We start from the raw sequence: 27,823 nt of genomic DNA on the forward strand, positions 1-27,823 counted from the left end.
CTGCGTGTGACACCTACGTGCGATCAGGATTGATCGCAAAACCGTTGATCGCAAACACATCGTATCTTTGTCTAGAATTGAACGTTTTGTTGCATGAACCTAGTCAATTGAAACGTGTGACATCCCTCATACGATTTTGATGTCTGAGGCTATGTGCGCAGGTGTGCGCTCTGCACCGCAGCTTAAAAAAGGTCCGCTTCAGAGCGCAGCTGAAAAGCTGCGTTCTGAAGCGCCTCACAATGTCTGTCATTCACTAATCTCTGTCAGTTGGTCACTACCTCTGTCCCTCTCTCTCTGTCCATGTCAGTCTATCCCTCTTACCCCCTCTCTCATATACTCACTGATCCCCGATCCCCGGCGCGGTGCTGCACGGCATTCACACTGCTCCGGCGGCTTTTACTATTTTGAAAAAGCCGGCCGCCCATTAAACAATCACGTATTCCCTGCTTTCGCCGCCCACCGGCGCCTATAATTGGTTGCAGTGAGACACGCCCCCATGCTGAGTGACAGGTGTCTCACTGCACCCAATCACAGCAGCCGGTGGGCGTGTCTATACTGTGCAGTGAAATAAATAATTAAATAATTTAAAAAAACGGCGTGCGGTCCCCCCCAATTTTAAAACCAGCCAGATAAAGCCATACAGCTGAAGGCTGGTATTCTCAGGATGGGGAGCTCCACATTATGGGGAGCCCCCCAGCCTAACAATATCAGTCAGCAGCCGCCCAGAATTGCCGCATACATTAGATGCGACAGTTCTGGGACTGTACCCGGCTCTTCCCGATTTGCCCTGGTGCATTGGCAAATCGGGGTAATAAGGAGTTATTGGCAGCCCATAGCTGCCAATAAGTCCTAGATTAATCATGTCAGGCGTCTCCCCGAGATACCTTCCATGATTAATCTGTAAGTGACAGTAAATAAACACACACACCCGAAAAAATCCTTTATTAGAAATAAAAAACACAAACATATACCCTGGTTCACCACTTTAATAAGCCCGAAAAAGCCCTCCATGTCTGGCGTAATCCAGGATGCTCCAGCATCGCTTCCAGCTCTGCTGCATGGAGGTGACCGGAGCTGCAGCAGACCCCGCCGCTCCTGTCACCTCCACACAGCAACTGAAGACAGCCGCGCGATCAGCTGAGCTGTCACTGAGGTTACCCGCTGTCACTGGATCCAGCGGTGGCCGCGGGTAACCTCAGTGACAGCTCAGCTGATCGCGCGGCTGTCTTCAGTTGCTGCGTGTAGGTGACAGGAGCGGCGGTGTCTGCTGCAGCTCCGGTCACCTCCATGCAGCAGAGCTGGAAGCGACGCTGGAGAATCCTGAATTACGCCGGACATGGAGGGCTTTTTCGGGCTGATTAAAGTGGTGAACCAGGGTATATGTTTGTGTTTTTTATTTCTAATAAAGGATTTTTTCGGGTGTGTGTGTTTATTTACTGTCACTTACAGATTAATCATGGAAGGTATCTCGGGGAGACGCCTGACATGATTAATCTAGGACTTATTGGCAGCTATGGGCTGCCAATAACTCCTTATTACCCCGATTTGCCAATGCACCAGGGCAAATCGGGAAGAGCCGGGTACAGTCCCAGAACTGTCGCATCTAATGTATGCGGCAATTCTGGGCGGCTGCTGACTGATATTGTTAGGCTGGGGGGCTCCCCATAATGTGGAGCTCCCCATCCTGAGAATACCAGCCTTCAGCTGTATGGCTTTATCTGGCTGGTTTTAAAATTGGGGGGGACCGCACGCCGTTTTTTTTAATTATTTAATTATTTATTTCACTGCACAGTATAGACACGCCCACCGGCTGCTGTGATTGGGTGCAGTGAGACACCTGTCACTCGGCGTGGGGGCGTGTCTCACTGCAACCAATCATAGGCGCCGGTGGGCGGGGAAAGCAGGAAATACGAGATTGTTTAATGGGCGGCCGGCTTTTTCAAAATAGTAAAAGCCGCCGGAGCAGTGTGAATGCCGTGCAGCGCCGCGCCGGGGATCGGTGAGTATATGAGAGAGGGCTGCTCAATTCAGTTACTCAGGAGTTTAGCGGTCACCGGTGAGCCCTTCACAGGTGACCGCTAATCAGGACGCGACACAGACAGAGCCGCAGCATGACCATGAAGTCGGGTTAAGTTAACCCGAGTTCATTCTGATCGTGCGGCTCTTTCTGTGTCTGCTGTCATCTGCCATTCAGCTCTGCTACATGGCTGTCTGTGTCTGCTGTTAGCGGCCATGTAGCAGAGCTGAATGGCAGATGACATAGTAAAAACGCATCCCTACACATTACACACGCTTGGCAAGTCAATAAATAAAAAAAAAAAAAAGGGTGCCCAATGCATACGTCACAGAAGACATGATCTAAAGGATCGCACACAAAATTGATCAATTTAACATAGACTACTAACGCACGTGTGACAGCAAATGAACGACCTACGTGCAATCTCTTAAGATCCCGTATGCAACCTGGGCGTGTCACATCGCAAATGCGATTGTACAACTAATTGCAACGTGTAAAGCAGGCTTAAGTGAGTGCTCCGGGTGGGAGTTACCTAAGCATCAACAAGCTTGAAGTTAAGTTCTGCCCACCGTATTGGCAAAACAGTTTCTTTGATAGGACGCAGAACCGTGGGCTGAAGATATGACTTTCACTAATTGGACTCTTGTGTTAAGCTGTGTTGTGGTAAAGGAAGCGAATCTGGTGGAGACAGGAATAAGTGAACTTGGGGAAGCAAAGAAGCTGTGTATATAAATGCTCTGTGTAGAAGAGGAATCATATGAAAAGTTATGTACCCACTATCTACTGTACATAATTGTCATCAAGTGACTGTTCAATAAAACACTGTTTTAAAAAAAATGGTGTTCTCCCTCAATAAGTTGTACAACGTTTAATCCTGGCCAGCCGAAGTCATCAACATCATGGGGTCTCCAAGGGTGTAACGCTCCCATTGTACAAGTCCACACACCCAGCCAGGACCCTCTTGTCATGTAATGCGCCAAAACTACACACGGCTACTACACCACATCATGTTACACTGGCCTACAGCTCAGATACCAATATCTCTAATAACGAATAACTTCCTTGTCTTAAAGCAGTTGTCTGATCTATAATGAAAAGTCTGCAATCACAACTGTATTGAGTGAGGCCATACCCACTAGTCAGGTTCTGGCCGAGAGTATGCATTTTGCATACTTCTAATTCTAGACTGGACAACCCCTTTAAGCCCTAGGTAGATAGCAGAACCCATACTTGCCAATAGTCCTAATTTTGTAGGGGCAGTCCTGCTAACTGCTACCAAAAGTGGTTGAAATGGTGTGACACCCCTGGACTATTCAGGTCATTACAGGGTACTGCACAAACTGCTCTCCCCATGCAGTATTCAACCCCCCATGGTTCTGGGTCTCTATCCTACAGTACTGCCTCCACCAGCATTCACAAATCCTAGATACACCTTGGACCACACCTGTCAGGCACACCAGTTGGCTGCTTAAGCAGGAATAGGGCCGCCCACCTAGGGGTCAGACAGGGAGGTGGGAGGTGTCCAGTCAGTTCAGTGGTAGCCCTCGAGCTGTGAGGAGCTCTGAGGAAGCTGGGAGTTGGAGCTCCCAGGGAAGAAGTAAACTAGGTCGCAGACGGTGGTCTGGACCTAGAGGAGTCGTACCCCCGGTCGCAGGGGATTGAGGCTAGGTGCCTGGGACCCATCAAGGAGGACGGTCAGCAGCCTGGTCCTATCACCAGTCCGGGACCGAAGGCACGACGAGGGTACACGGACCCTAGGTCGGGGAGAAGCTTCAAGCAACCCGGCAATTAACCTGCGGAGAACGGGGCCTTTATGGATTGTTCCCACCAGCTCAGAGATCGGGGGCACTAGCGCAACGAGGGGGATAGGGCTTTCCTCTCAAGCAGCCAACTGAAATCCCAATCGTGAGCCCCTGAGAGCAGGCTCGTCCACTTAGCCACAGTGGGGAGCGGGGCCCGGACAGCTTCAAGCTACCGGGCCACAACGGACAATCTAAAACTTAGTGCCAGGGGGCAGGTCATGGACCACTGGCAGTACTGTAGGGGACGGGACCTGGGCGAGCTCCCCTCGAGAGTCAACGGCGTTCAGAGACTTGGTATACCCTGTTGTCAGCGTCTGCTTCATTGCTGAGTGAGTACCCGACTGACCCCTGAACTGCGTCCCCACATCACCCACCAGAGTCCCGGGGCCTACCCCTACCCGTAGAGGGCAACGCCACCTAGCTGCCCCACTCCATCACCCCGGGTACTCCCATGGCAGTGGCGGTACTCTCAATTATCGCACACCACAGGTGGCATCACGAACTATACCAAATTCCCTGTAAATACTCCCTTTCCATTTGAGTGTGGCCCCTAAGCCCCCGGGTCCGAAGACCCTCGAGCCACGAACGATCACCACCCCCGGATCCGAGCGGTTCCATCCGCTGCTGAGGCGGCACAATGGGGGTGATCCTGAAGACGAGGCTAAAAGGTATTGTTTGGCCTAATGAACCATGTGAGGACATGGTCTTCGTGAAAATAACAAAATTTTGTATACTGGTGTGACCTCCTTGGATCCAGCAAAGGCCATTTCGGTGGTCTGCTCCATTATCAGAAGCAATCATATTACTTTTTTTTATTTATTTAATCAAAAGACTGAGGCCCTTGATTGGCAGCAGAAAAGTGACTAGAACACGGTCATCTGAAAAACAGCTAAAACCTTGTAAGTAGTTGTAGAAGATTAAACTAAATGGCATGCTTTTCTTCCCTCAAAACATCAGCTATCGTCATGTTAATAAATCATTTAAAGTTTATTTTTGGTTAATTTGATAGTGTATAATTTTACATATGACAAACTTAGTTTACATTTTCTTGAATGTATCATCCTGTCAAATACAAGTGCTTCTCAATAAATTAGAATTTCATCAAAAAGTTAAATTATTTCAGTAATTCAATACAAATAGGGAAACGCATATATTATATAGAGTGATTACAACCAGAGTGATCTATTTCAAGTGTTTATTTCTGTTAATGTTGATTATGGCTTACAACCAATGAAAACCCAAAAGTCATTATCTCAGAAATTTAGAATATTATATACAGTAAAACCAACTGAAAAAATTATTTTAAACTCAGAAATGTTGGCCTAATGAAAAGTCTGTACAGTAAATGCATTCAATACTTGGTCAGGGCTCCTTTTGCATGAATTACTGCATCAATGTGGCATGGCATGGAGGCAATCAGCCTGTGGCACTGCTGAGGTGTTATGGAAACCCTGGTTGCTTTGATAGAAGCCTCCAGCTCATCTGCATTGTTGGGTCTGGTGTCTCTTCTCTTCCTATTGACAATACCTCATAGATTCTCTATATGGTTTAGGTCAGGCGAGTTTGCTGGCCAATCAAGCACAGTGATACTGTGGTTATTAAACCAGGTATTGGTACTTTTGGCAGTGTGGACAGGTGCCAAGTCCTGCTGGAAAATGAAGTTTCCATTTCCAAAAAGCTTGTCATTAGAGGAAAGCATGAAGTGCTCTAAAATTTCCTGGTAGACAGCCGGACTTTGGTTTTGATAAAACACAGTGGACCTACACCAGCAGATGACATGGCTCCCCAAACCATCACTAATTGTGGAAACGTCACACTAGACCTCAAGCAGCTTGGATTGTGGCCTCTCCACTCTTCCTCCAGACTCTGGGACCTTGGTTTCCAAATGAAATGCACCATTTACTTTCATCTGAAAACAACACCTTGGACCACTGAGCAACAGTCCAGTTCTTTTTCTCCTTGACCCAGGTAAGACGCTTCTGGAGTTGTCTATTGGTCATGAATGGGTTGACACAAGGAATGTGACACTTGTAGCCCATGTCCTTGATATGTCTGTCAAGACAGCAGTCTTCCCCATGATTGTGTAGCCTACTGAACCAGACTAAGGGACCATTTAAACACCTAGCAAGCCTTTGCAGGTGTTTTGTGTTAATTATTCTAATCTTCTGAGGTAATGACTTTTGAGTTTTCATTGGCTGTAAGCCATAATGATCAACATTAACAGAAATAAACACTTGAAATAGATCACTCTGTTTGTAATGACTGCATATAAAATATATGTGTTTCACTTTTTGTATTGAATAACTGAAATAAATTAACTTTTTGAGGATATTCTAAGCACTTGTAACTATGTGAATATTAAAAAAAAATCTTAATACAATTTGTATGATACATATAACTTACGGTAATAATGGATCCTACAGAATGCAGTATAACAGTATAGTATGTAGTATAGCTGTCAATGTAATTTATTGTTTTGGGTTTTTTTTACAGCAAAAACCTGCCAGTAGTAAAGTAGTGAGCACAGCAAAGCAACCAAACCAGAAGACCAACAGCAAGGACTCTGAAAAGCCCAATGCAGTCAAAGCTACTAAGAGCAAGGTGAGGAATAGTGTTTTTGTGTGCTCATACAAAGAAAAAAAAAGTTCTATATGGTAATTCTTGACGTTTAAACCAAAAGGCAGACAAAAATGCATTCAATTTCAACTTGGAATGATAGAATGCTAAATTGGCAGATGAGGTAGCTGTCAGTACAGGAGTAGCACTGCTGCAGCAAGACAGATCCTCTGAAAGTCAGGGGAATGTCTGATCCAGTAAGCGGGGAAACAGGAGTGCAGGGCAGGACAGAAAGGTGCTAGTAGCTGGGAACTCAATTATTAAGGGAACAGATAGGGCAATCTGTCACAAAGATAGGGATAGCTGAATTATGTGTTCAATGTGCAAATAACAAAGTTAGAGGTAGGTGGAAGGTCTTTAAATATGATTTCAGAGAAATCATGGATCTATTGAGGAAGTTGGATGGAGTAACCTTGGATGACCAGGTGCTGTTGTCCTCGAGAGATGTGGAGGCTTTATACAGCAGTGTCCCACAAGAAGCAGAGATACCCGTGTGAAGAACGTAAGCACTGTGATACCTATGTATCAATTGGCACCAGCTGGAGTTAAAATGTGGTCATCCTTGGCTGCAAATTCCTTATCATCAGACATATCCAGCAGTACTTCTGCCTACCTGAGGGTTATTATGCCACCATATTGATGAATCAGTCTCCCGAGGAACTTAACGGGGAACGTGTCGAGGTATTGGGCAATGGATGCAGTGATGAGTACAATATTTGGGCTGTCCCTGGTGATGTGTTGGTTTTCTTGGTTTTGAACTACGAGCTAGAAGTATAATAATGGATCTATTAGATTAGCTCTGCCAGTTGCACTTGTATCACTTTAAATTGGATAAGCACTTGCAATTATTTATCTTTTCATTTGGCAGGGAACTACAGGGTAAGCTAGGAACAATCAACATTGAGTAGGAGTGCAATTTCATTTATCAGGTTGCCAACCTCTGATGCCAGGTAGTGCGCAGGAGAGAAGAGTAATTGTAGGGATCAAGCTCACTTTGTTACTGTGCACATAGATCACTTTAATTCTTTTCATGTGTGGTTTGATCATTTTTTTAATATTATGAATGAAGAATGATGTTTTTACTTTTAAAAATAAGGGGTTTCCTATGTTACACACTTAGATTTAACCCTTGAAGGAACAGCACGTTTATGCTGTACCACGTGCCAAGCCAAAGATACAGTTCGAGATTAGGGAGGTAAATAAGTAGCTCGGGAATTGATGTAGAAAGGAGGGTTTGGGGGTTTTGGAGAACTGGGCACTCTTCGCTGTTGGCTACAGGCTGTACACGAGGGATGGGCTGCACCTCATTGGAGAGGGTGCAGCTGTGTTGGGGGAAAAAATGGTTAGAAGTTTGGAATAATGTTTGACCCCTTGATAACATATGACATATTTATGTCATATTTTTTATTTGATGTAGGCAGGCATTCATAGGAGATTGTGATTTGTGCTATACATACCAGTGCTGATGAACTGCTATGTACAGGACGAGATCAGATGATCTCTGCTTCAAGTCCCCTAAGGGGATTAGTAAAAACTGTAAGAAGTAAAACAAAAAATAAAAATGTTTTAAAAATATAACCCTTCCTACAAAAGTTCAAATCGCCCCTCTTTTGCCTCATTCAAAGTAAAACAATGAAAAACAACACATAATTGGTATCACTGGGTTCACAAATGTCTGATTTATCAAAATATAAAATAAATCAATCTGATCAGTAAACAGCATAACGAAAATAAGATTAATAACGACAGAATTATGTTTTTTTGGCGGGCACAACAATGCAATAAAATACAATAAGAGGCAATCAAAACATCATATTTACTCCAAAATGGTATCTGTAAAAACGTCAGCTCAGGACACAAAAAATAAGTCTTCACATAGCCCAAGATCCTGAAAATTAAAAACTTTATGGGTCTCGGAATATGGCAAAAATTTTTTACAAACTTCTTAAGTTTTTTCATCACTTAAATAAAAAAAAATATATGTATACATGTTTGTTATCTACATACACTTACTAATCTGGAGAATCATACTGCTAAGTTTTACCATATAGTGAGCATGGTAAATAAAAAAAACAATTGTGGATTTTGTTTGTACTTGGATTTTTTTTTACATATGCCCGTACACTATATGGTAAAATAAATGGGTTCAATAAACCTTCAATCTGAAAACTATAAACTCTAGCACTAAAATAAAGCTTAACTTACTAGAGATGAATACAGTTTTGGTATAAAAAAAATTAGAAGCTTTGAGAAATATTTTGCTTTTCACTCTCTGGATGTGTCGATTACGCAAGTAGAGATCCTGAAATTGATGAAGAATTGTAACTACAGGTTTACAAAAACATTTTTTCCTTTTCAGTAAGTATAGCTGACATTTCATTATAACTGGAAAGACAGCTTAACAGTATAATTTCTGTTGTTTCTCGTATATTTACCCTAACTTGGCACTTCCAGAATAAGATGTTACATTATCTCAATTTGTATGTTCATGTACTACTTTCTCTATTCTTTTTTCACTTCAACACTTTGAAGTTAACCATTATATTTGAAAATTGTATGAATAATATTTGTGTTATATCATGCATCAAAGATTTAGAGCTCCCTACAATGAAACATCTCTAATCATCTGTTCTTCAACAATACAAATGTACGCTCCTTAACAGCGAAATTGCAGCACCAATAAGTAATTGTCGTGGAATAATGGTAATCAGAGTATGGATGGACATCTTGATGATATATATAAATGATGTAAAAAAAAAAAAAAAAAAAAAAAGAAATACAAATTTAAAAACATCTCAATTTAATTTATTCAATATTGAGTGTGAGCGCCACTTGCAGAAATATGCATGCTAACTTGACTTGGCATGGTATTGTGATGCCCTGGACTAGCCAGGTAGTCACAGGTAGGCCCTTGCACAAACACCTCCGCCCCTTAATAAGGTGACAGCAGCCAAACTACAAAACCCTTGTCACCTCCCTCCGGGTTTGATGTTCACACCAGGGGGGGCAGAGCCAGGCGGTTGGCTCCGCCCACCGAGGAGTTCACAGGCCCGGAGGCGGGAAAAACAGTAGAGTCTAGATGAGCTTTGACAGTGGAGTGGAGTGAAGTTCAAGGGCAGACCTGTGTCCAGGTCTGCCATAGTCTACACCAGGTGTCTGGGTTGGAGCCCAGTCACCTCTGGCAAGGATGCAGACGGTGGTGGCCGCCAGCAGGAGCTGGGATTACAGCCGGTGGAACTGTAAGGACCGGGGACGGGTGGTGGCCCGCCGGTACCGAACCGGGGAACCGATTGGAAACCGGAGCACCAGGAGGGCTACTCAGACCCAGTACGAGGCCCAGAAACAACTGGGCTGAGTCAAATCAACTGATTGAGGACTGGACTTTAGGCCCTTTCCCACCTAAGACCCGACTGAAGACAAACAGCCCAACCATAAGGGTAGAAAGCCACCGCCCAGGCATAGAGACCCGACGGGCCAGCGTCTGCGGGCAATAAGGGCTCTCCCGGCACACACCAGGCTGGAGAGCGGATCACCGTTGCTCAAGTATTGGAGTCGTCATTTCTACAAAAGTGAGGTGCAGGAGAAAGGCGGAAACCACCAACCTGAAAAGGGGAAAAACGCAGCCGCACCGTCCACCATCTTGTTTGGTTTACCAGAGACTCCAGCGTGTTTGTGATAGTGAGTACAACAGTGCCTTCGGGCCACGCACCGCGCCGCACCGCACCGACACGTCAGCACGCATACAATCCCCCGACTCAGCACCTCCCTCGGGCCTCCGGGACCATCATCCCCCCCTACCCATGGAGCGGTCAACACCAAGCTGCGCAACACCATCCCCGGGAGCCTAGTCAATGGCAGCGGTGGTGTCCATTCATTCACCACAACCCGTGCGTGGCGTCATGAACTTAAATCCCCTACAAACAACCGCGGCTCTGGCCGTGGACCTCCCCACCGAAGTCCCTACGTGTAGCGCCAGCACTCCCCTTTCAGAGCGACGTGACCCCCGGGTCCGTGAGGAGCTAGAGCCACCCACCGACTAGCAAGGATCCGAGCGGCTCAGCAGCCGGCCGAGTTCCGGGGCGGTACAGTATCAATGAGGTTAGTGTGCCACCCCCGTGCCAGCAGCCGGGCTGCTCGGATCCGGATCCGCAGTGTGGCTCGAGGGATTCTACCGGACCCGGGGGTCGATCGGACACTTCAAATAAAAGGGGACGTACTTGTACGGGATTTGCCGTAAACTGTCTTTGACGCCACCCACGGTGTGTGGTGAAGTGTGGCACCACCGCTGCTATTGTGGGACTCCCGGGGTCGATGGGATGGCAGCCGGATGTTAACCCCTCCGTGGGTAGGGACGGTTGTCCCGGGGCCCAGTATCTCTATCCCGGGTGATGGTGACTGTGGAGACACGGGGCTCAGTGGGTGCTCTCGTCCACTAAAACCCGCCGCCTTTAGAAAGACAGCGTGACTCAGGGCTCATCCCAACTGAACGCCGGCCTCCTTAACCGTGGGCCTAACACTACTCAGACAACACAGGGTGAGGGAACCACAATAATTAGACTTTATTGGATCCCCAAACAATTAACGGCACATAACACATAACCAGCCAAACACACAAATGTAACAGGCAACAGAGTCTCACCCTTCCGCTGGCTCACCAGGGATTTAGAATGTCCATGCCTCAGAGCTTCCAGGGCCGCTTACTCCAGTCCAGCAGCACCCCGCTTCTGGCGGGCACCCACCGAGAAAGGAATAATGCCAGATTCAGGAAGCTGTGTGAGGTCTGCAAAGTCTGTAACAGGTGACTAAACTGTCCCAACCTGAGTGTCCTCCTTAGGTAGTCCTGGTATGACGTTACAATCCTGGCAGCCGGAGTCGAAATCCCTAGGCTGTGGATATGGTCTCCAACCGGAACCGGAGTCCCTAGATTGAAGCCATAAGATATCCTGATCCTCTAGTCAGCTCCAAAGAGCTTAGACTGGATCCATCAGCATCCATCAACCTTCATCAACCCTGGTGGCTTAAAGAAGTCCCTTTTATAGCCATAACCTTCCCTTAGGATACACTGCGTCCTCATCGATTGGTTGGACAAGATTGCTTCTCCCGTTGGATGAATTTCAAGCTGCATGGATAATGTTCATTTAAATGATGTGCATAGAAAGACTCAGTATATCTACATGGAGTCGGCAAGTCACCGACTAGACAATGGCTACTAAGGTAATTCCATTATCAATACACAACTACAATACAATGATTACTGGAAGAGACTGGAGATACAATAGCTAAGCAAACATGACTTAGCACACATAAGAACAATAGTCTAGCTGAATGTTAAGAAACTTTAACCCATGAGAGTCCATGTCATCACAGTGACTGCAGCGGCCGGCACCGCCCGGTCAGACCTGGGAATGTTAGGTTACTCACGGTTGAATAAATCACACAAGTCCTGTGGTAAATCAAGGTGCTGGTGGCCAACCGCCGCAGTCGGGTGTATCTGGTCCCACACCCGGGCTGATGGTCTATGTCACTTTTCTCTGCACTCTGTGTTTGGTGTGTTGGACTTCCTGGTGTGAAACACGGGAGTCTGCCCCCGGTCCTTTTGTTGGGAGCCTTGCCCGCTGACGTTGACCCTTGGGAGCTACCGGGCCCTGGCGGATGCCCTATCCCTCTCGGTGGGTGGTTGTCTGCTTTTGTGACTTTGGTTGGGACAAGACCTATAATCCTGCCCTCAATTGGTTAATTAGCTAGGCCGTTGGTTCCGGTCCTTGCTTCAGGGTCCAAGTACCCCCTCTGTTCACGGTTTTCGGGTCGGTTCTCCAGTGTCGGTACCGGCGGGCTCCAACCTTGCTCCGGTCCACCTCGGATCTCTGGCAGCCGTATTCCCGTCTCCTGACAGACACGGACCACCGTCTGCCACCTAGCCAGTACGCCGGGGCTCCAACCCCAACGCCTTTCCTTTCTGTCTCAGCCTTCACTTTCTCCTCCTCAACTACTCCACTCCTCTCCACTTGAACTTCAACTTAGGACTCTTGCTTTTCCTGGCCCGGGTTCTCCAGACCCAAAGGTGGGCGTTCTCCATCCACCTGGTCCCGCCCACTGGTGTGCCTTTCCTACCCTGGGGGAGGGGACTAGGGTTTCAGGTCGGCTGTGTGTAACCCTGTGTGGGATGGTGTTATGCAGGGGCCTATTTGTGTGACTACCTGGTTTTGCCAGGGCGTCACATTAGTAGTGGTTGCCTTGGAATGTTTTGCCTTGGTGAATGTACGTGGGTACTCAAATCCTCCTGCTGTTGGCAGCTCCCTTTGTAATTGCCCACCAGTGACATCCCAGATGTGCATGTTTGATGAAGGACAAGTCCGGAGAGCTTAAAGGCCTAAACTTGCATCTGTGGCCTTGGCCATGGTCTTGTATGCAATGATAGCCAGAGATTAGTCTAGAGAAAACACCATAGAGAGAAGATTTACGAGGGAACATCACAACGGTCCCACTCTTCGGTTCATGGTATCGGGTGGCATAGCGTTCGTTAGCCAGACTCCTCTATTGTTAATTCCAAGTACAATAACATCTCAGCATTACATTGATTTAGACTTTGAACCAGTGGTAATATCAATTCCACAAAGTGTCCCAGGAGCCGATTTTCAACATATCAGTGCCAGGTCACATGTTGCTGTAAGGCCTATGCGTGCTACCATGGCCTGTGAATACCATGGATCACCATGGCAACTGGGGGCCTGCTGAAGGTTCCCATAATTGCCTTACCAGTATTCCTGTGACGTTAAACCAATGGCTATTTGCAAGGTGCAGTCAGGAACATGACACAGATATCCAACCGACTTGACGTCCGGTGTCAAGTTTGGGTCAAGTCTGGTCCCGAACCAGATTTTTTTTTTAAACTGTGGTCAGAGACGCAAAACCCATACATCAACGAGTTCTCCCATCTGTACCCCCTATCCTTCCAGCTATGTGGGAACATAAATATAGGAATATACAAAATATTTTAGTAGATTGACAAATTCTTTACCTACAGTTGAAATCAGAAGTTTACATCCACTATCTATAAAGATGCATCTGCATGTTTTTCTCACCATCTGACATGACATTAGAATAAACCTTTCCCATTTAAGTCAATTAGGTTTACAGATATTATTTATATTTGCCAAATGTCAGAATAATAAGAGAGAGAATGTTTTATTGCATTTTTATTACTTTCTCCAAAGTCAAAAGTTTACATACACTAAAGGGTGCTTTACATGCTGTGACACTGCTAGCGATTGCTAACAATGTCGTGCGCGATAGCACCTGCCCCCGTCATCCGTGCAATATTTGGTGATCGCTGCCGTAGCGAACATTTTCTCTACGGCACCGTCACACGCACATACCTTTTCAGCGGGGAGGTGCGTTCAGTGTCATAGCGACGTCACTGCGGTGTCACTAAGCGGCCACCCAATAGCAGAGGAGGGGCGGAGAAGAGCAGCCGGAACATGCCGCCCACCTACTTCCTTCCTCATTGCCGGTGGACGCAGGTAAGGAGATGTTCGTCGTTCCTGCGGCATCACACAGCGATGTGTGACGCCGCAGGAACGACGAACAACCAGCGGCATGCACCACCACTAACGATATTATGAAAAGGAGCAACGTGTCAACGGTAAACGATTTTTGACGTTTTTGCGATCGTTGATCATCGCTCCTTGGTGTCACACGCTGCGATGTCGCTAACGGCACCGAATGTGTGTCACTAACAACGTGACCCCGACGATATATCGTTAGCGATGTCGCAGTGTGTAAATCAGCGTTAAGAGTACTATGCCTTTAAACAATATGGGACAGAACCTATAATGATATCATGTCTTTGGAAGCTTCTGATAGGTTTATTGGCAACAAATGAGTTAATTCGAGACACACCTGTGGATGTATTTTAATGCACACCTGAAACCCACTGCTTCTTTGTGTAGCATCATGAGAAAGTAAAAAAAAACAGCCAAGATCTCAGGAAGAGAATTGTGGACTTGCAAAAGTCTGGTTCATCCTTGGGTTCAATTTCCAGATACCTGAAGGTGTTTCATTCATCTGTTCAAACAATTATATGCAAGTACAAACAAGAACGGAATGTCCAGCCATCATACTAATCAGGAAGGAGATGGGTTCTGTGTACCAGAGATGACCATGCTTTGGTCAGACATGTGTATATCAACCCAAGAACAAAAGCAAAACACTTCATGAAGATGCTGGCGGAAGCTAGCTGATAAGACATCCACAGTGAAACAAGTACTGTATCAATATTTGCTGAAAGGCCACTCTGCCAGGAAGAAGCCATTACTCCAAAAAAAACATACAAAAGCCAGGCTAATGTATGCAAATGCACACAGGAACAAAGACCTTAATTTTTGGAGACATGTCCTGTGGTCTGACGAAACTAAAATTGAACTGTTTGGCCATAATGTCCATCATTATGTTTTGAGGGAAAAAAGGGAACTTTGAAGGCTAAAACACCATCCCAATTGTGAAACATGGGAGTGGCAGCATCATGTTGTGAGGTTGTTTTGCTGCAGGAGGGACTAGTGCACTTGACAAAATAGATAGCATCATAAAGAAAGAAGATTATGTGGCAATACTGAAGCAACATTTCAAGACATCAGCCAGGAACTTTAAGCTTGGGTGGAAATTAGTCTTCCAAATGGACAAAGACCAGAAGCATAGTGCCAAACTGGTTACAAAGCGGCTTAAGGATAACAAAATCAATGATTGGAGTGGTCATCACAAAGCCCTGATCTCAATCCTGTTGAAAATTTATGGGCAAAGCTGAAAAGGCAGGTGCGAGCAAGGCGATCTACAAACATGGCTCAGTTACAGGAGTTCTGTCAGGAAGAATGGGCCCAAATTCCTACCAACTATTGTGAGAAGCTTGTGGAAGGAGATCCAAATCATTTGCCCAAGTCATACAGTTTAAGGGCAATGGTACCAAATACTAATGAAATATATCTAAATTTTTGACTTTGCAGAAAGTAATAAAAATGTCTTAAAACATTCTCTCTCTCATTATTCTGGCATTTGGCAAATATAAATAATTTTTGTTCCTAATTGGCCTAAAATGGTAAAGGTTTATTCTGATTTCATGTCATATAGTGAGAAAACCATGAATATGTGTCTTTTTAGATAACGTATGTAAACCTCTGGTTTCAACTGTATATTTCAAATGACACTTGAAAGTTTCACTTTGGTTTAGTCATAAATCATAAAGAGAATAAGGCTTACAGACCCTGCCAGCAGACGAGGTCACTGAACGATTTGGCTGGCAATTTATTCTGCAATATTATTCATTACAAATATGATTTATAGCCCAAATATATCAATTTTGGTTACAAATAAAAAAAAGCTCCAATAGTGTCCATATTTTTTAAGCATTGGATGGTGCTCAGAGGAAAATTCATCTTTTGGTCTCCAGGGTTCAGCTATCCAGTTAGCATTATATGGGAGTATTGTCTCAATACATGAGGAGCAAAGGCAGTTGATTAACAAATTTCTGTTAACCTGTAATGGCCGTCCTGTTGTTTGACAACCAGATTTCCCGGGGCAGATGGACTGAATAGACCACTGTAGAGATCATGGCAGTAAAGGGAATTCCACCATGATATTTTACTTACTGGTGATTTTTTCTATACCTCGGGGAAATTCTCACATCCTGGCAATCATGTGGTTTCCTTTGGGTAGCCTGATGTCTGATTACTGGTTTTCAGCTCCTGACACTATGCTACTTATTCTATGATACAAATTCATCAGTTCTGTAAAAGAAGCGGTGATAATTATTGTTTAATCTTACACAGCACTTGAAAGTCAAAGTCAAATGCCTCAAAGCATTTAACATCAGTCAACCTTGTATTCTGCAATTTGTGTGTTTAGCATCTCATCAGCATCTGCCATTAAGAAATAAAGCACATTACCCTTTTGATCTACTTTCTGCTTGTTCTGTTTCTGGTAATATCTGTGACACTTCAGTGTTGTGACCTGTGGTTAATACCATGTCATTTTTGTTGACCTGCTGGGAAATGGGAACTGTAGCACCCAGCGGTATAATGAAACACTTTGATTATTTATGTGTTTAGTAACGCGTATTGCCCCTTATCTCTGAAATCCAGGGTTCGGAAGTGCTAATAATGCTCCAACACGTCTTCTATGGACTAGTAACTGAAGATGCTGGAGTAGTCTATACTTTAGTAGAAACATGGTTTCTTTAAAAGAAAGCTGGTATTTTAAATCATTGGCTTCTGTTAGGCCGGTTTCACACATCCGGCTTTTTGCCGGTTTGCCGGATCCGGCGCTCTCCCATACAGTGACTACAGTACAGTGACAGCGCAACAAGCGCCGGTCACGTGCTGTCATGTGACCGGCGCATGTGACCCGGAAGTTACAGCGCTGTCACTGTACTGTATTGTCTGTACGGGAGAGCGCCGGATCCGGCAAACCGGCGAAAAGCCGGATGTGTGAAACCGGCCTTAACCACGCTAACCAAATCAAGAAACACATGCAGTCATCATTGCTTTGCATGAAAAGGGCTTTATGGGCAAGTACATTGCTGTTTGTAAGGGCACGCTCACATCAGCGGTATTTTGCCCGACAGCCAGATCCGGCACAAATGCATTTCAGCTCCATTTATCTCCTATGGAATCACGGCAAGATGCGGTCACATGCGATGCATGCAACCGCATGTGACCGCATCTTACCACGATTCCATTGTAAATGAATGGAATTGAAACGCATTTGCGCTGGATCCGGCTTTCCGGCAAAATACCGATGATGTGAGCGGTGCCTAAAGCCCGCTTTACACGCTTCAATATATCTCACAATCCGTCGTTGGGGTCAAGTTGTAAGTGATGCACATCCGTCATCGTTTGTGAGGTATCTGCGTGTGACACCTACGTGCGATCAGGATTGAACGCAAAACCGTTGATCGCAAACACATCGTATCTTTGTCTAGAATTGAGCGTTTTGTTGCACGAACCTAGTCAATTGTAACGTGTGACATCCCTCATACGATTTTGGTGTCTGAGGCTATGTGCGCAGGTGTGCGCTCTGCACCGCAGCTTAAAAAAGGTCCGCTTCAGAGCGCAGCTGAAAAGCTGCGTTCTGAAGCGCCTCACAATGTCTGTCATTCACTAATCTCTATCAGTCGGTCACTATCTCTGTCCCTCACTCTCTGTCCATGTCAGTCTATCCCCCTCTCTCATATACTCACCGATCCCCGGCGCTGCACGGCATTCACACTGCTCCGGCGGCTTTTCCGGTTTTGAAAAAGCCGGCCGCCCATTAAACAATCTCGTATTCCCTGCTATCCCCGCCCACCGGCGCCTATGATTGGTTACAGTGAGACACGCCCCCACGCTGAGTGACAGGTGTTACACTGCACCCAATCACAGCAGCCGGTGGGCGTGTCTATACTGTGTAGTGAAATAAATAAATAATTAAAAAAAACGGCGTGCGGTCCCCCCCAATTTTAAAACCAGCCAGATAAAGCCATACGGCCGAAGGCTGGTATTCTCAGGATGGGGAGCTCCACGTTATGGGGAGCCCCCCACCCTAACAATATCAGCCAACAGCCGCCCAGAATTGCCGCATACATTAGATGCGACAGTTCTGGGACTGTACCCGGCTCTTCCCGATTTGCCCTGGTGCGTTGGCAAATCGGGGTAATAAGGAGTCATTGGCAGCCCATAGCTGCCAATAACTCCTAGATTAATCATGTCAGGCGTCTATGAGACACCTTCCATGATTAATCTGTAAATTACAGTAAATAAACACACACACCCAAAAAAATCCTGGTTAACCACTTTAATCAGCCCAAAAAAGCCCTCCATGTCCGGCGTAATCCAGGATGCTCCAGCGTCGCTTCCAGCACAGCTGCATGGAGGTGACCGGAGCTGCAGAATACACCGCCGCTCCTGTCACCTCCACGCAGCTAATGAAGGCAATAGCACGATCAGCTGAGCTGTCACTGAGGTTACCCGCTGTTACCTCAGTGACAGCTCAGCCGATCGCGCGGCTGTCTTCATTAGCTGCGTGGAGGTGACAGGAGCGGCAGTGTCTGCTGCAGCTCCGGGCACCTCCATGCAGCACAGCTGGAAGCGACGCTGGAGCATCCTGGATTACGCTGGACATGGAGGGCTTTTTTGGGCTGATTAAAGTGGTGAACCAGGGTATATGTTTGTGTTTTTTATTTCTAATAAAGGATTTTTTCGGGTGTGTGTGTTTATTTACTGTAATTTACAGATTAATCATGGAAGGTATCTCATAGACGCTTAACATGATTAATCTAGGACTTATTGGAAGCTATGGGCTGCCAATAACTCCTTATTACCCCGATTTGCCAATGCACCAGGGCAAATCGGGAAGAGCCGGGTACAGTCCCAGAACTGTCGCATCTAATGTATGCGGCAATTCTGGGCGGCTGTTGGCTGATATTGTTAGGCTGGGGGGCTCCCCATAACGTGGAGCTCCCCATCCTGAGAATACCAGCCTTCAGCTGTATGGCTTTATCTGGCTGGTTTTAAAATTGGGGGGGACCGCACGCCGTTTTTTTAAATTATTTAATTATTTATTTCACTACACAGTATAGACACGCCCACCGGCTGCTGTGATTGGGTGCAGTGTGACACCTGTCACTCAGCGTGGGGGCGTGTCTCACTGTAACCAATCATAGGCGCCGGTGGGCGGGGAAAGCAGGGAATACGAGATTGTTTAATGGGCGGCCGGCTTTTACAAAACAGTAAAAGCCGCCGGAGCAGTGTGAATGCCGTGCAGCGCCGGGGATCGGTGAGTATGAGAGAGGGCTGCTAAACTCAAGAGTTTAGCGGTCACCGGTGAGTCCTTCACTGGTGACCGCTAATCAGAACGCGACACAGACAGAGCCGCAGCATGACAATGAAGTCGGGTGAGGTTCACCCGAGTTCATTCTGACAGTGCGGCTCTTTCTGTGTCTGCTGTCATCTGCCATTCAGCTCTGCTATATGGCTGTCTGTGTCTGCTGTTAGCGGCCATGTAGCAGAGCTGAATGGCAGATGACATAGTAAAAACGCATCCCTACACATTACACACGCTTGTCAAGTCAATAAATAAAAAAAAAAAAAAAAAAAAAAAAAGGTGCCCAATGCATACGTCACAGAACACATGATCTAAAGGATCGCACATAAAATTGATCAATTTAACATAGACTACTAACGCACGTGTGACAGCAAATGAACGACCTACGTGCAATCTCATAAGATCCCGTATGCAACCTGGGCGTGTCACATCGCAAATGCGATTGTACAACTAATTGCAACGTGTAAAGCAGGCTTAAGAGTGTTCCTAAATCAACTAATGATTGGACAGTCAAGAAATGCAACGAGAAAGGTTCCATTGCTGTGAAAAATTCTTCAAGGCGCCCAAGAAAAAGGCCAAGAACTGTTTCCTAAATAGGATTCAGCTATGAGATCAGTTTAGCACCAGTAAAAACCTTGCTCAGGAATGGCTGCAGGTACATGTCAGTACATCTGCAGGAAGGCAAAGTCTCTTAGAGAATGGTCTTGGGCCAAAAAAGGCAGCAGGTAAGCCACTTCTCTCCAAGAAAAACACCAAGGACAGACTTACATTCTGAAGGACGTACAGGGATTGGACTGCAGATAATTGGGGTTCAGTTATTATATCTGATTAAATCCCACTTCAGACTCTGAAATATGGAATAATGTTTGTATGGAGAAGAAAAGGTTACCATGAGTGCGAACAATAAAACATCATCCGAGAGATCATTCATGAGTGGGGTTGCTTTTCATTCAAGGGAGGGGGTTTATTCACTGGAACACTGTAATGAATAAAGTATGGTATCTAAACAATCTGCAATAGCAACTTGTTGAAAAGATCCAGGAAAAATGTGGTGATGAACGTTTCTTTTCAGCATAATGTAACATCATATCACAAGTCAAACGAGATAACTAAGTGGCTCCATGAACAAAGCAATGAAGTTTTCCATCAATGGCCATGAAACTCCCCAGATCTAAATCCCAATGAAAACCTGTGGTCAGTTCTCAAAACGTGGGTGACAAAAAACACAGAAATTGTGATAAACTCCAAGCACTAATTAGGCAAGAATGGGTTGACATCATTTGGTCTAGCAGCTGATACCTAGTATGCCAGGGTGGGTAAATTGAAAAATAAGGGTTAATTATCATTATTGAGGTTTTGCATAGAAGGAACATATGAACCATAAAACATCTTACTAATACCGTAGGGCTAAAACCACAGAAGCCGCAAACCTTGTGACATCTAAAGTTTCTGTAAGTCTCAAACTTTTGGCCATGACTGTATGTGACAATATTGCATTTGGCCAGATGCCGCTTCTTTTTAGGCCTCCACTTGTGCATAGCTTCTGATGTGAGAGCATCGAAAGCAATATGCTAATAACCGTCTGTTGCAAGCGTGAACCGAGGGTCATGCGACTGTGATCAGATCACAGCTGCGGAGAAAAGGAAGAGGGAGCATTTTCTCCTTCTCCTCCGCGGCCTGTCTCTGCGTACATCGCACTGCGGTCAGATAACATGCGAGTGCAGTGCAAGGTTTCACACGCACCCTTAGGCGGGCTTTGCACACTACGACATCGCAGGCCGATGCTGCGATGCCGAGTGCGATAGTGCCCGCCCCCGTCGCAGCAGCGATATGTGGTGATAGCTGGCGTAGCGAAAGTTATCGCTACGCCAGCTTCACACACACACTCACCTGCCGTGCGACGTCCCTGTGGCCGGCGACCCGCCTCCTTGTTAAGGGGGCGGGTCGTGCGGCGTCACTGCGACGTCACACGGCAGGCGGCCAATCAGAGCGGAGGGGCGGAGATGAGCAGGATGTAAACATCCTGCCCACCTCCTTCCTTCCGCATATCCTACGGAAGCCGCAGTGACGCCGGTAGGAGACGTTCCTCGCTCCTGCGACTTCACACACAGCGATGTGTGCTGCCGCAGGAGCGAGGAACAACATCGGACCATTGCGTCAGCGTAATTATGGATTACGCCGACGCTGTACCGATGATACGATTACGACGCTTTTGCACTCGTTAATCGTATCATCCAGCCTTTACACACTGCGATGTCGCATGCGATGCCGGAAGTGCGTCATTTTCAATTTGACCCCACCGACATCGCACCTGCGATGTCGCAGTGTGCAAAGTGCCCCTTAGGCTAGGGCCCCACTTTGCGTTTCCACCTGCGTTTTTGGTGCTTTTTAGGTCTGTTTTGAGAAGCACCTTTTTCATGCCAAAAGGCATGCGTTTTGATTTACCAGCAAAGTCTATGGAAAAAGTGAATTTCCTGACCCCACTTTGCGTTTCTAAACGCTGAATTTAATTTGCATATTTTGTGGCAAAAACCATGCGCTCAAAGAAGCAACATGTCAATTGTTTTTGCCATTTTGGGTGCGTTTTGCTAACATTGAAGTCAATGAGAAATGGCAAAAAACAAAAATCAAGCAAATTCCTGCGTTTTAACTGCTTTTCCAGTGCAGAAAACATGCGTTTTGGACTTCAAAATAATTATTTCATATGTCCCTTTACACACACACATAATCCGACAATTAAAAATAAGATTTTTAATAAATTATTGCAATTTTTCCATTAAATATCATATTACCGCTATAATTTCATTATATTAATCTATTTTCATCATTTTTTTCAAAAATATAGGATTCTTTCTTCTTTTCCAATTTTTTCATTGAGTTTGACTTTTTAAACTTTATTTAGCAGTGTCATGATGTTCAAAACGCATCTATCAAAACACAGGTGGAAAAGCATGCAAAAAGCGCTGAAAACGCATCAAAAACGCGGAAAATACGCATGCCTTTTTCAGAAATTTAGCGCTGAAAACGCAACTTTGGTAAAATCAATTAAGCCCAAAACATGCATTCAGAACTGCAAGTAGGAGAACGCAAAGTGGGGCCCTAGCCTTAGGTGGGCTTTGCACGTTGCGACATCGCAAGCCGATGCTGCGATGTCGCACGCGATAGTCCCCGCCCCCGTCGCAGGTACGATATCATGTGATAGCTGGCGTAGCGAAAATTATCGCTACGCCAGCTTCACATGCACTCACCTGCCCTGCGACCGTCGCTCTGGCCGGCGACCCGCCTCCTTCGTAAGGGGGCGGGTCGTGCGGCGTCATAGCGACGTCACACGGCAGGCGGCCAATAGCGGCGGAGGGGCGGAGATGAGCAGGATGTAAACATCCCGCCCACCTCCTTCCTTCCGCATAGCCGGCGGCGGCAGGTAAGGAGATGTTCCTCGCTCCTGCGGCTTTACACACAGCGATGTGTGCTGCCACAGGAACGAGGAACTACATCGTACCTGTCGCGGCACCGGCATTATGGAAATGTCGGTGAATGCAACGATGATACGATAACGACGTTTTTGCGCTCGTTAATCGTATCATCTAGCATTTACACAGTACGATGTCGAAAGTGACGCCGGATGTGTGTCACTTTCGATTTGACCCCACCGACATCGCACGTGCGATGTCGCAACGTGCAAAGCCTCCCTTAGACTTGTAAGCTAAGACTCACTGCCAAAGGCAGCATGCTGCAATTCATTTCTCATGCCGACATGGCATGAGAAATCAATCGCAGATGGACAGTGCCCCATAGTTTTGCATTGGTGTGAGTGCAATCCGATGTTTTATCAGATTGCACTTGGCTATGTTAATCGCAAGTGAAACCGAGGCCTTATATGCAGAAAAGTGTTTGTTACAGTGGTTTATATGCAATTGTCAAAATAAAACACTAGATGGCAGAGCTGTACAGATAACTAGTGCAGAATCCATCCACAATCCGGTAACATAATACTCCGCCATAGTCTGTTTAGTGCATGCATGCTTACAAATAGGCAAAGGTAAATGCCCAGGTGTTTGCCAGTAAGTACTCTTTACTGCTGTTGACCACCATCTATACCAAACCCTGAACAGTAAGCGCTTCCTAATAATGGTCTGCAGCTTGTACACTGCATGGGTCCCCATTTATATACTGGTAGGGCAGGACATGATATAAATGTCATTACTCTCTAGTATATGTTCTCACATGGCAGAATGGTTTGCAGAAATGGCTGGGACTGAAAACTATTTTCATACATCTGAATAGAGTTACTACAGTATGTGCATGGATTTCTGGAAGATTCCTGCAGAGGAATGGGACAATTACAGAAATGTCTGCAACAAATCTGCCACATGTGAATGGTCTCTTACCAAACTACAGTATGTCATGTAGCAAAGAAGCGAAGCACAAAAATATATATTGTAAAGTTTCTTTAAAGTTAAAGAAAAGAGTTAAAATGTATTATATCACTAGTAATGTCTAATGTAAATTTTAATTGAATCATGGGTATATTTGTCTCTCAAGTCATAATAAAAAAATCCTAATTCGCCATGTGTGCCCTCACTATTACGCCATGTGCGCACATTGCGTCCTGTACCTTGCAGAAATGAACGCATCCTCTGGCAGAATTTGTCATTGTCAAATTTGGTTTTGACCTCATAAACGTAGGAAATATGCATGCGCTCTTATAGCGTTTTTGCCGCGTTTTACATGCATTTTCAGTGCTTAAATTGAGTTGCGTTTTCAATACAAATACACAACTAAATAAAGTTTGAACATTCAAACAGTATGAAAAAAATGAAAAAATAATAACCTAGAAATCAAACACTATAATGATAATTTACCGAAAATGATTAATGAGATTTAATAATTATGTTTAAACTAAAGTAAAAGTATTGTTTGACTCATTTTTTTAAAGTCGGGCTGGATGTGAGGGCAAATGGAAATCTCTTGACCTCACTACAATGCCAAAAAAAAAAAAGCATGCGTTTAGCATCAAAAAAGCAGGTAAAATGCTAGGATTCTGATTTAGGATGCGTTTTGATAATTCTCATTGCCTTCAATGTTAGCTAATCGCTGCCAAAATGGCAAAAACAATTGACATTTTGCTTCTTCAAATTATGACAAATTTTTGACACCAAAAACGCTGCGTTTTTAAAAGCATCGTGCGCACAAGAAAGCCCAATTTCCCATAGACTTTGCCTGGAAATCAAAACACATGCAAATTTGCATTAAAATGCTGCAGCTCAAAACGCTGCGGAAACGCATGAAAAAAACGCAACGCCTTAGACTATGTTCACACATTGCTTTGTTGCAGTGGTTTTCTTCTGCAGGCAAAACCTGCTCTCTTGGAATTAAAGAAGCTGCTTACAAAAAACAGATTTTGCTGCAATTTTGCTGCTTTTTTATGTTTTTTTTGTTGCATGTTTTTGCTGTGTCTTTTTGCTGCGGATTATATGTTTCATTTGTTTACAGTACGTTAATAACATTAGTTAGGGACCAACTTTTTGGCATTTTCTCATTGCTTTTATGGATGGAAAAATGCAGCAAAAATGGAAAGAATTGAAATTCTGCAGGATTACAAAAACACAGCAGTTTTCAGATTTAGTGAGGAAAAAAAAACAAGTGTGCACACGAGATTTGTGACATATCATAGCTTTTGCTGGTAATGTAAAAACCAGCTTTTAATTTTTATATATTAAAAAAAAAAAAAGACAGGAAAAAAGTTGCAAAAATGCAATGTGTGAAGATAACCTTAGACTGCGTTCACATCTGTGCTTCTCATAACTGACATTCTGAATTGTTTACATGACAGTCACTGATGGCGCCAGAAGAAGCCCATTGATAGCATTTACAGTCATGATGTCCGTCATTTTATCAGATAAAGTAGTGCAGCACGGTGTGCTATTATGTATAGTTTGATGGACTGAGGCTCTGGAAAAAGCCTTCAAAGTTTTGGAATAACATGACAGTTAAGTCCTGACATAGTATTACTTTCTATTACTCACTTATCATTGAATTCAGACCAGGCCCCTAAGTTTAATCAGATCTCAGAACAAGCTAAAAAAAAAATCAGACCAAACCCCTAAATTATTCAGACACTAAACAGATCCCTAAATTTACTAGACTATAGAGCTGTAAAGAAGGGATGATTCAGACGACCATGGTTCTCATACAAATTCCATCCAAATTCTCATGAGTAGACTAGAACACATACCCACCATAGTCTATTTCACAAAAAAGAAGGGTGGGTCAGCTCACCAATTTAGGGCAGGGAGTAGAGATGAGTGGAAATTCGGGTTCTGCTGGTCCAGCTGAACTTTTTTAAAGTCTGGTTTTGGACCAGGACTGGACCTGAACTTCATTTGAAGTCACTGATTGGCAGTTTGGGTCTCTGCTCACATGGAGCCAGCCATAAGCAGAGCATTTCCAGGGGAGGGTGAGTTTTTTCTACACACTGCATCTGATCACAGTGTTGTTACCCCATGTTGTGTGGCTGTGTGAGCCATTCAAACACTGCAAGTGGCTTGCACTGGACCAAGCACCGTGCACAGTGATGCTCTCACGAGTGGTTTGCATTCGTAAAGCACTGAAATTTGGAACCCGAACATTGGTTACTTGGAAAAGTCTGAGATTGTACCGAACACCAAACTTCAAGTTCACTCATCTCTAGCAGGGAGGCTTTGTTTGGTCTAGAGCAGGGGTCAGGAACCTTTTTGGCTAAGAGAGCCGTAAACGCCACATATTTTGAAATATAATTCCGCGAGAGCCGTACAATATGTTTAAAGGGCCATTGACAGATCAATCGCTCCAATGTTCACTTAGTACAGCAAGGAATGCTCCTCCCTGCTGTATAAAGCCACAACTGGACTGAAACAATGGTAATTTTCAGTAAAAAAATCAAATAAATAACTTACATTGTGAACTTGCGATGCATGACATCAGTCCAGCAGTCTGGCTTCTTCTTTTTCCTGCGCATGACTGGAAGCTGGCATTCTTCCCACCTGATGTTGAGAGAATGCCAGCTTTGAGGCATTCGCAGAAGAAAGAAGCTGGAATATTGGACATGTCACACAACGCATTGTCAGTTATGTCAATTATCTATTTTATTATTTTACAGCGAATTATTGTTTAGGTCCAGCGGTGGCTTAGTGCAGCAGAGAGGAACACTCCTTTGTGTACTAAGTGACCGCTGGAGCAATTGTATCTGTCAATGGCCCAGACACCCTGCTTCCCATACAGCCTGCACCCCCCATATCACACACACACACTGCTCCCCATACAGCCTGCACCCCCCATATCCCACACACTACACCCCCATATGTCGCATACCCTGCTCCCCATACAGCCTGCACCCCCATATCACACACACTACACCCCCATATCTCACACACCCTTTTTCCCATACAGCCTACACCCCCATATCTCTCACACCCTGCTTCCCATACAGCCTGCACCCCCCATATCACACACACACACACACTGCTCCCCATACGGCCTGCACCCCCCATATCCCACACACACACACACTGCTTCCCATACAGCCTGCACCCCCCAGATCTCACACACTACACCCCCATATGTCACATACCCTGCTTCCCATACAGCCTGCACCCCCCATATCACACACAATACACCCCCATATCTCACACACCCTGCTCACATATCTCACCCTGCCTGTACCCCAACTTACCCCTCTCAAACACTCTGCACCCCTTCACATGCTTCTGTCACAGTCTGCAGCCCTCATATGCCCCTCACCCTGCAGCCCCCCTCACCCTCATGTCCGCTCTTTTCTTATTACCAGTCATGTGTCCAAATCTCCTTCAGGATTCAGTTCTCTTGCTTTCTGCCCGGCATCCTGTGTCTCCTCCCACACAGTCACATGGGCGTGACATCATCGCAGGTCCTGCAGGATGGAGATTCCGTCTGCTGTGCAGGTCAGGACTAGCACTCCTGCAGCTCAGACATGGCTGGTGGCCTCTCCAGGTCAGGGGCCCCTCTACTGACACTGGGCTCCCCTGACTCACAGTTCGGCCACTACACAGCAGCACTACACATAGACGCAGAGCGGCTGCCGGGCCCCTATGTGTACTAGTGCCGCTGTGTAGTGGCCGGCCTGTGAGTCAGGGGAGCCCAGTGTCAGTAGAGGGGCGGCTCACTTCTCGTTCCCCCCGCTGATCCGGTCTCCTCGGCGCATCGTCCATTGCTGTCGCTCGCTGACCTCTCAGCAGGCGCGCAGTGATGACGTCACCGCGCTCGCTGCAGAGCTGTCAGAAGAACGCCGACAGTCACAGCGGGGAGAATGATAAGAGAGAGAGCGCGCCGCTCACTCTCTCATCATTGCTCTCAATTGTATCGGCACCTGCGATGCCGATGCAATTGAAAGCTCGATCCTCGGCGGGGGGCGGTGACAGCGCGGCCACCGGGCCCCCCTGAGTAGCGGTGCGCCACTCCTGCAACCGCGAGTGGGCCGCCCCGGCAGCTCAGGGCCCCGGCATTTGACCGGGTTTGCCGGGTG

General features: G+C 45.7%; 1 protein-coding gene across 18 annotated transcripts in view; it reads left to right on the forward strand.

The window, feature by feature from the left end:
• RIMBP2 (RIMS binding protein 2) overlaps positions 1-27,823 on the forward strand; it is an 877,394-nt gene that overhangs the window by 181,122 nt on the left and 668,449 nt on the right. For all 18 annotated transcript variants that reach the window (XR_012725119.1, XR_012725121.1, XM_075322225.1 and 15 more), the window contains exon 3: positions 6,313-6,420. Coding sequence is in view for 16 of the 18 variants with exons in the window: in XM_075322225.1 (XP_075178340.1) it covers positions 6,313-6,420 (108 nt within the window). In the remaining 2 variants the exon portion in view is untranslated. The remainder of the gene's footprint in view (positions 1-6,312; positions 6,421-27,823) is intronic.

Source organism: Anomaloglossus baeobatrachus, chromosome 1 (assembly GCF_048569485.1).
Source record: "Anomaloglossus baeobatrachus isolate aAnoBae1 chromosome 1, aAnoBae1.hap1, whole genome shotgun sequence".
NCBI lineage: Eukaryota > Metazoa > Chordata > Amphibia > Anura > Aromobatidae > Anomaloglossus > Anomaloglossus baeobatrachus.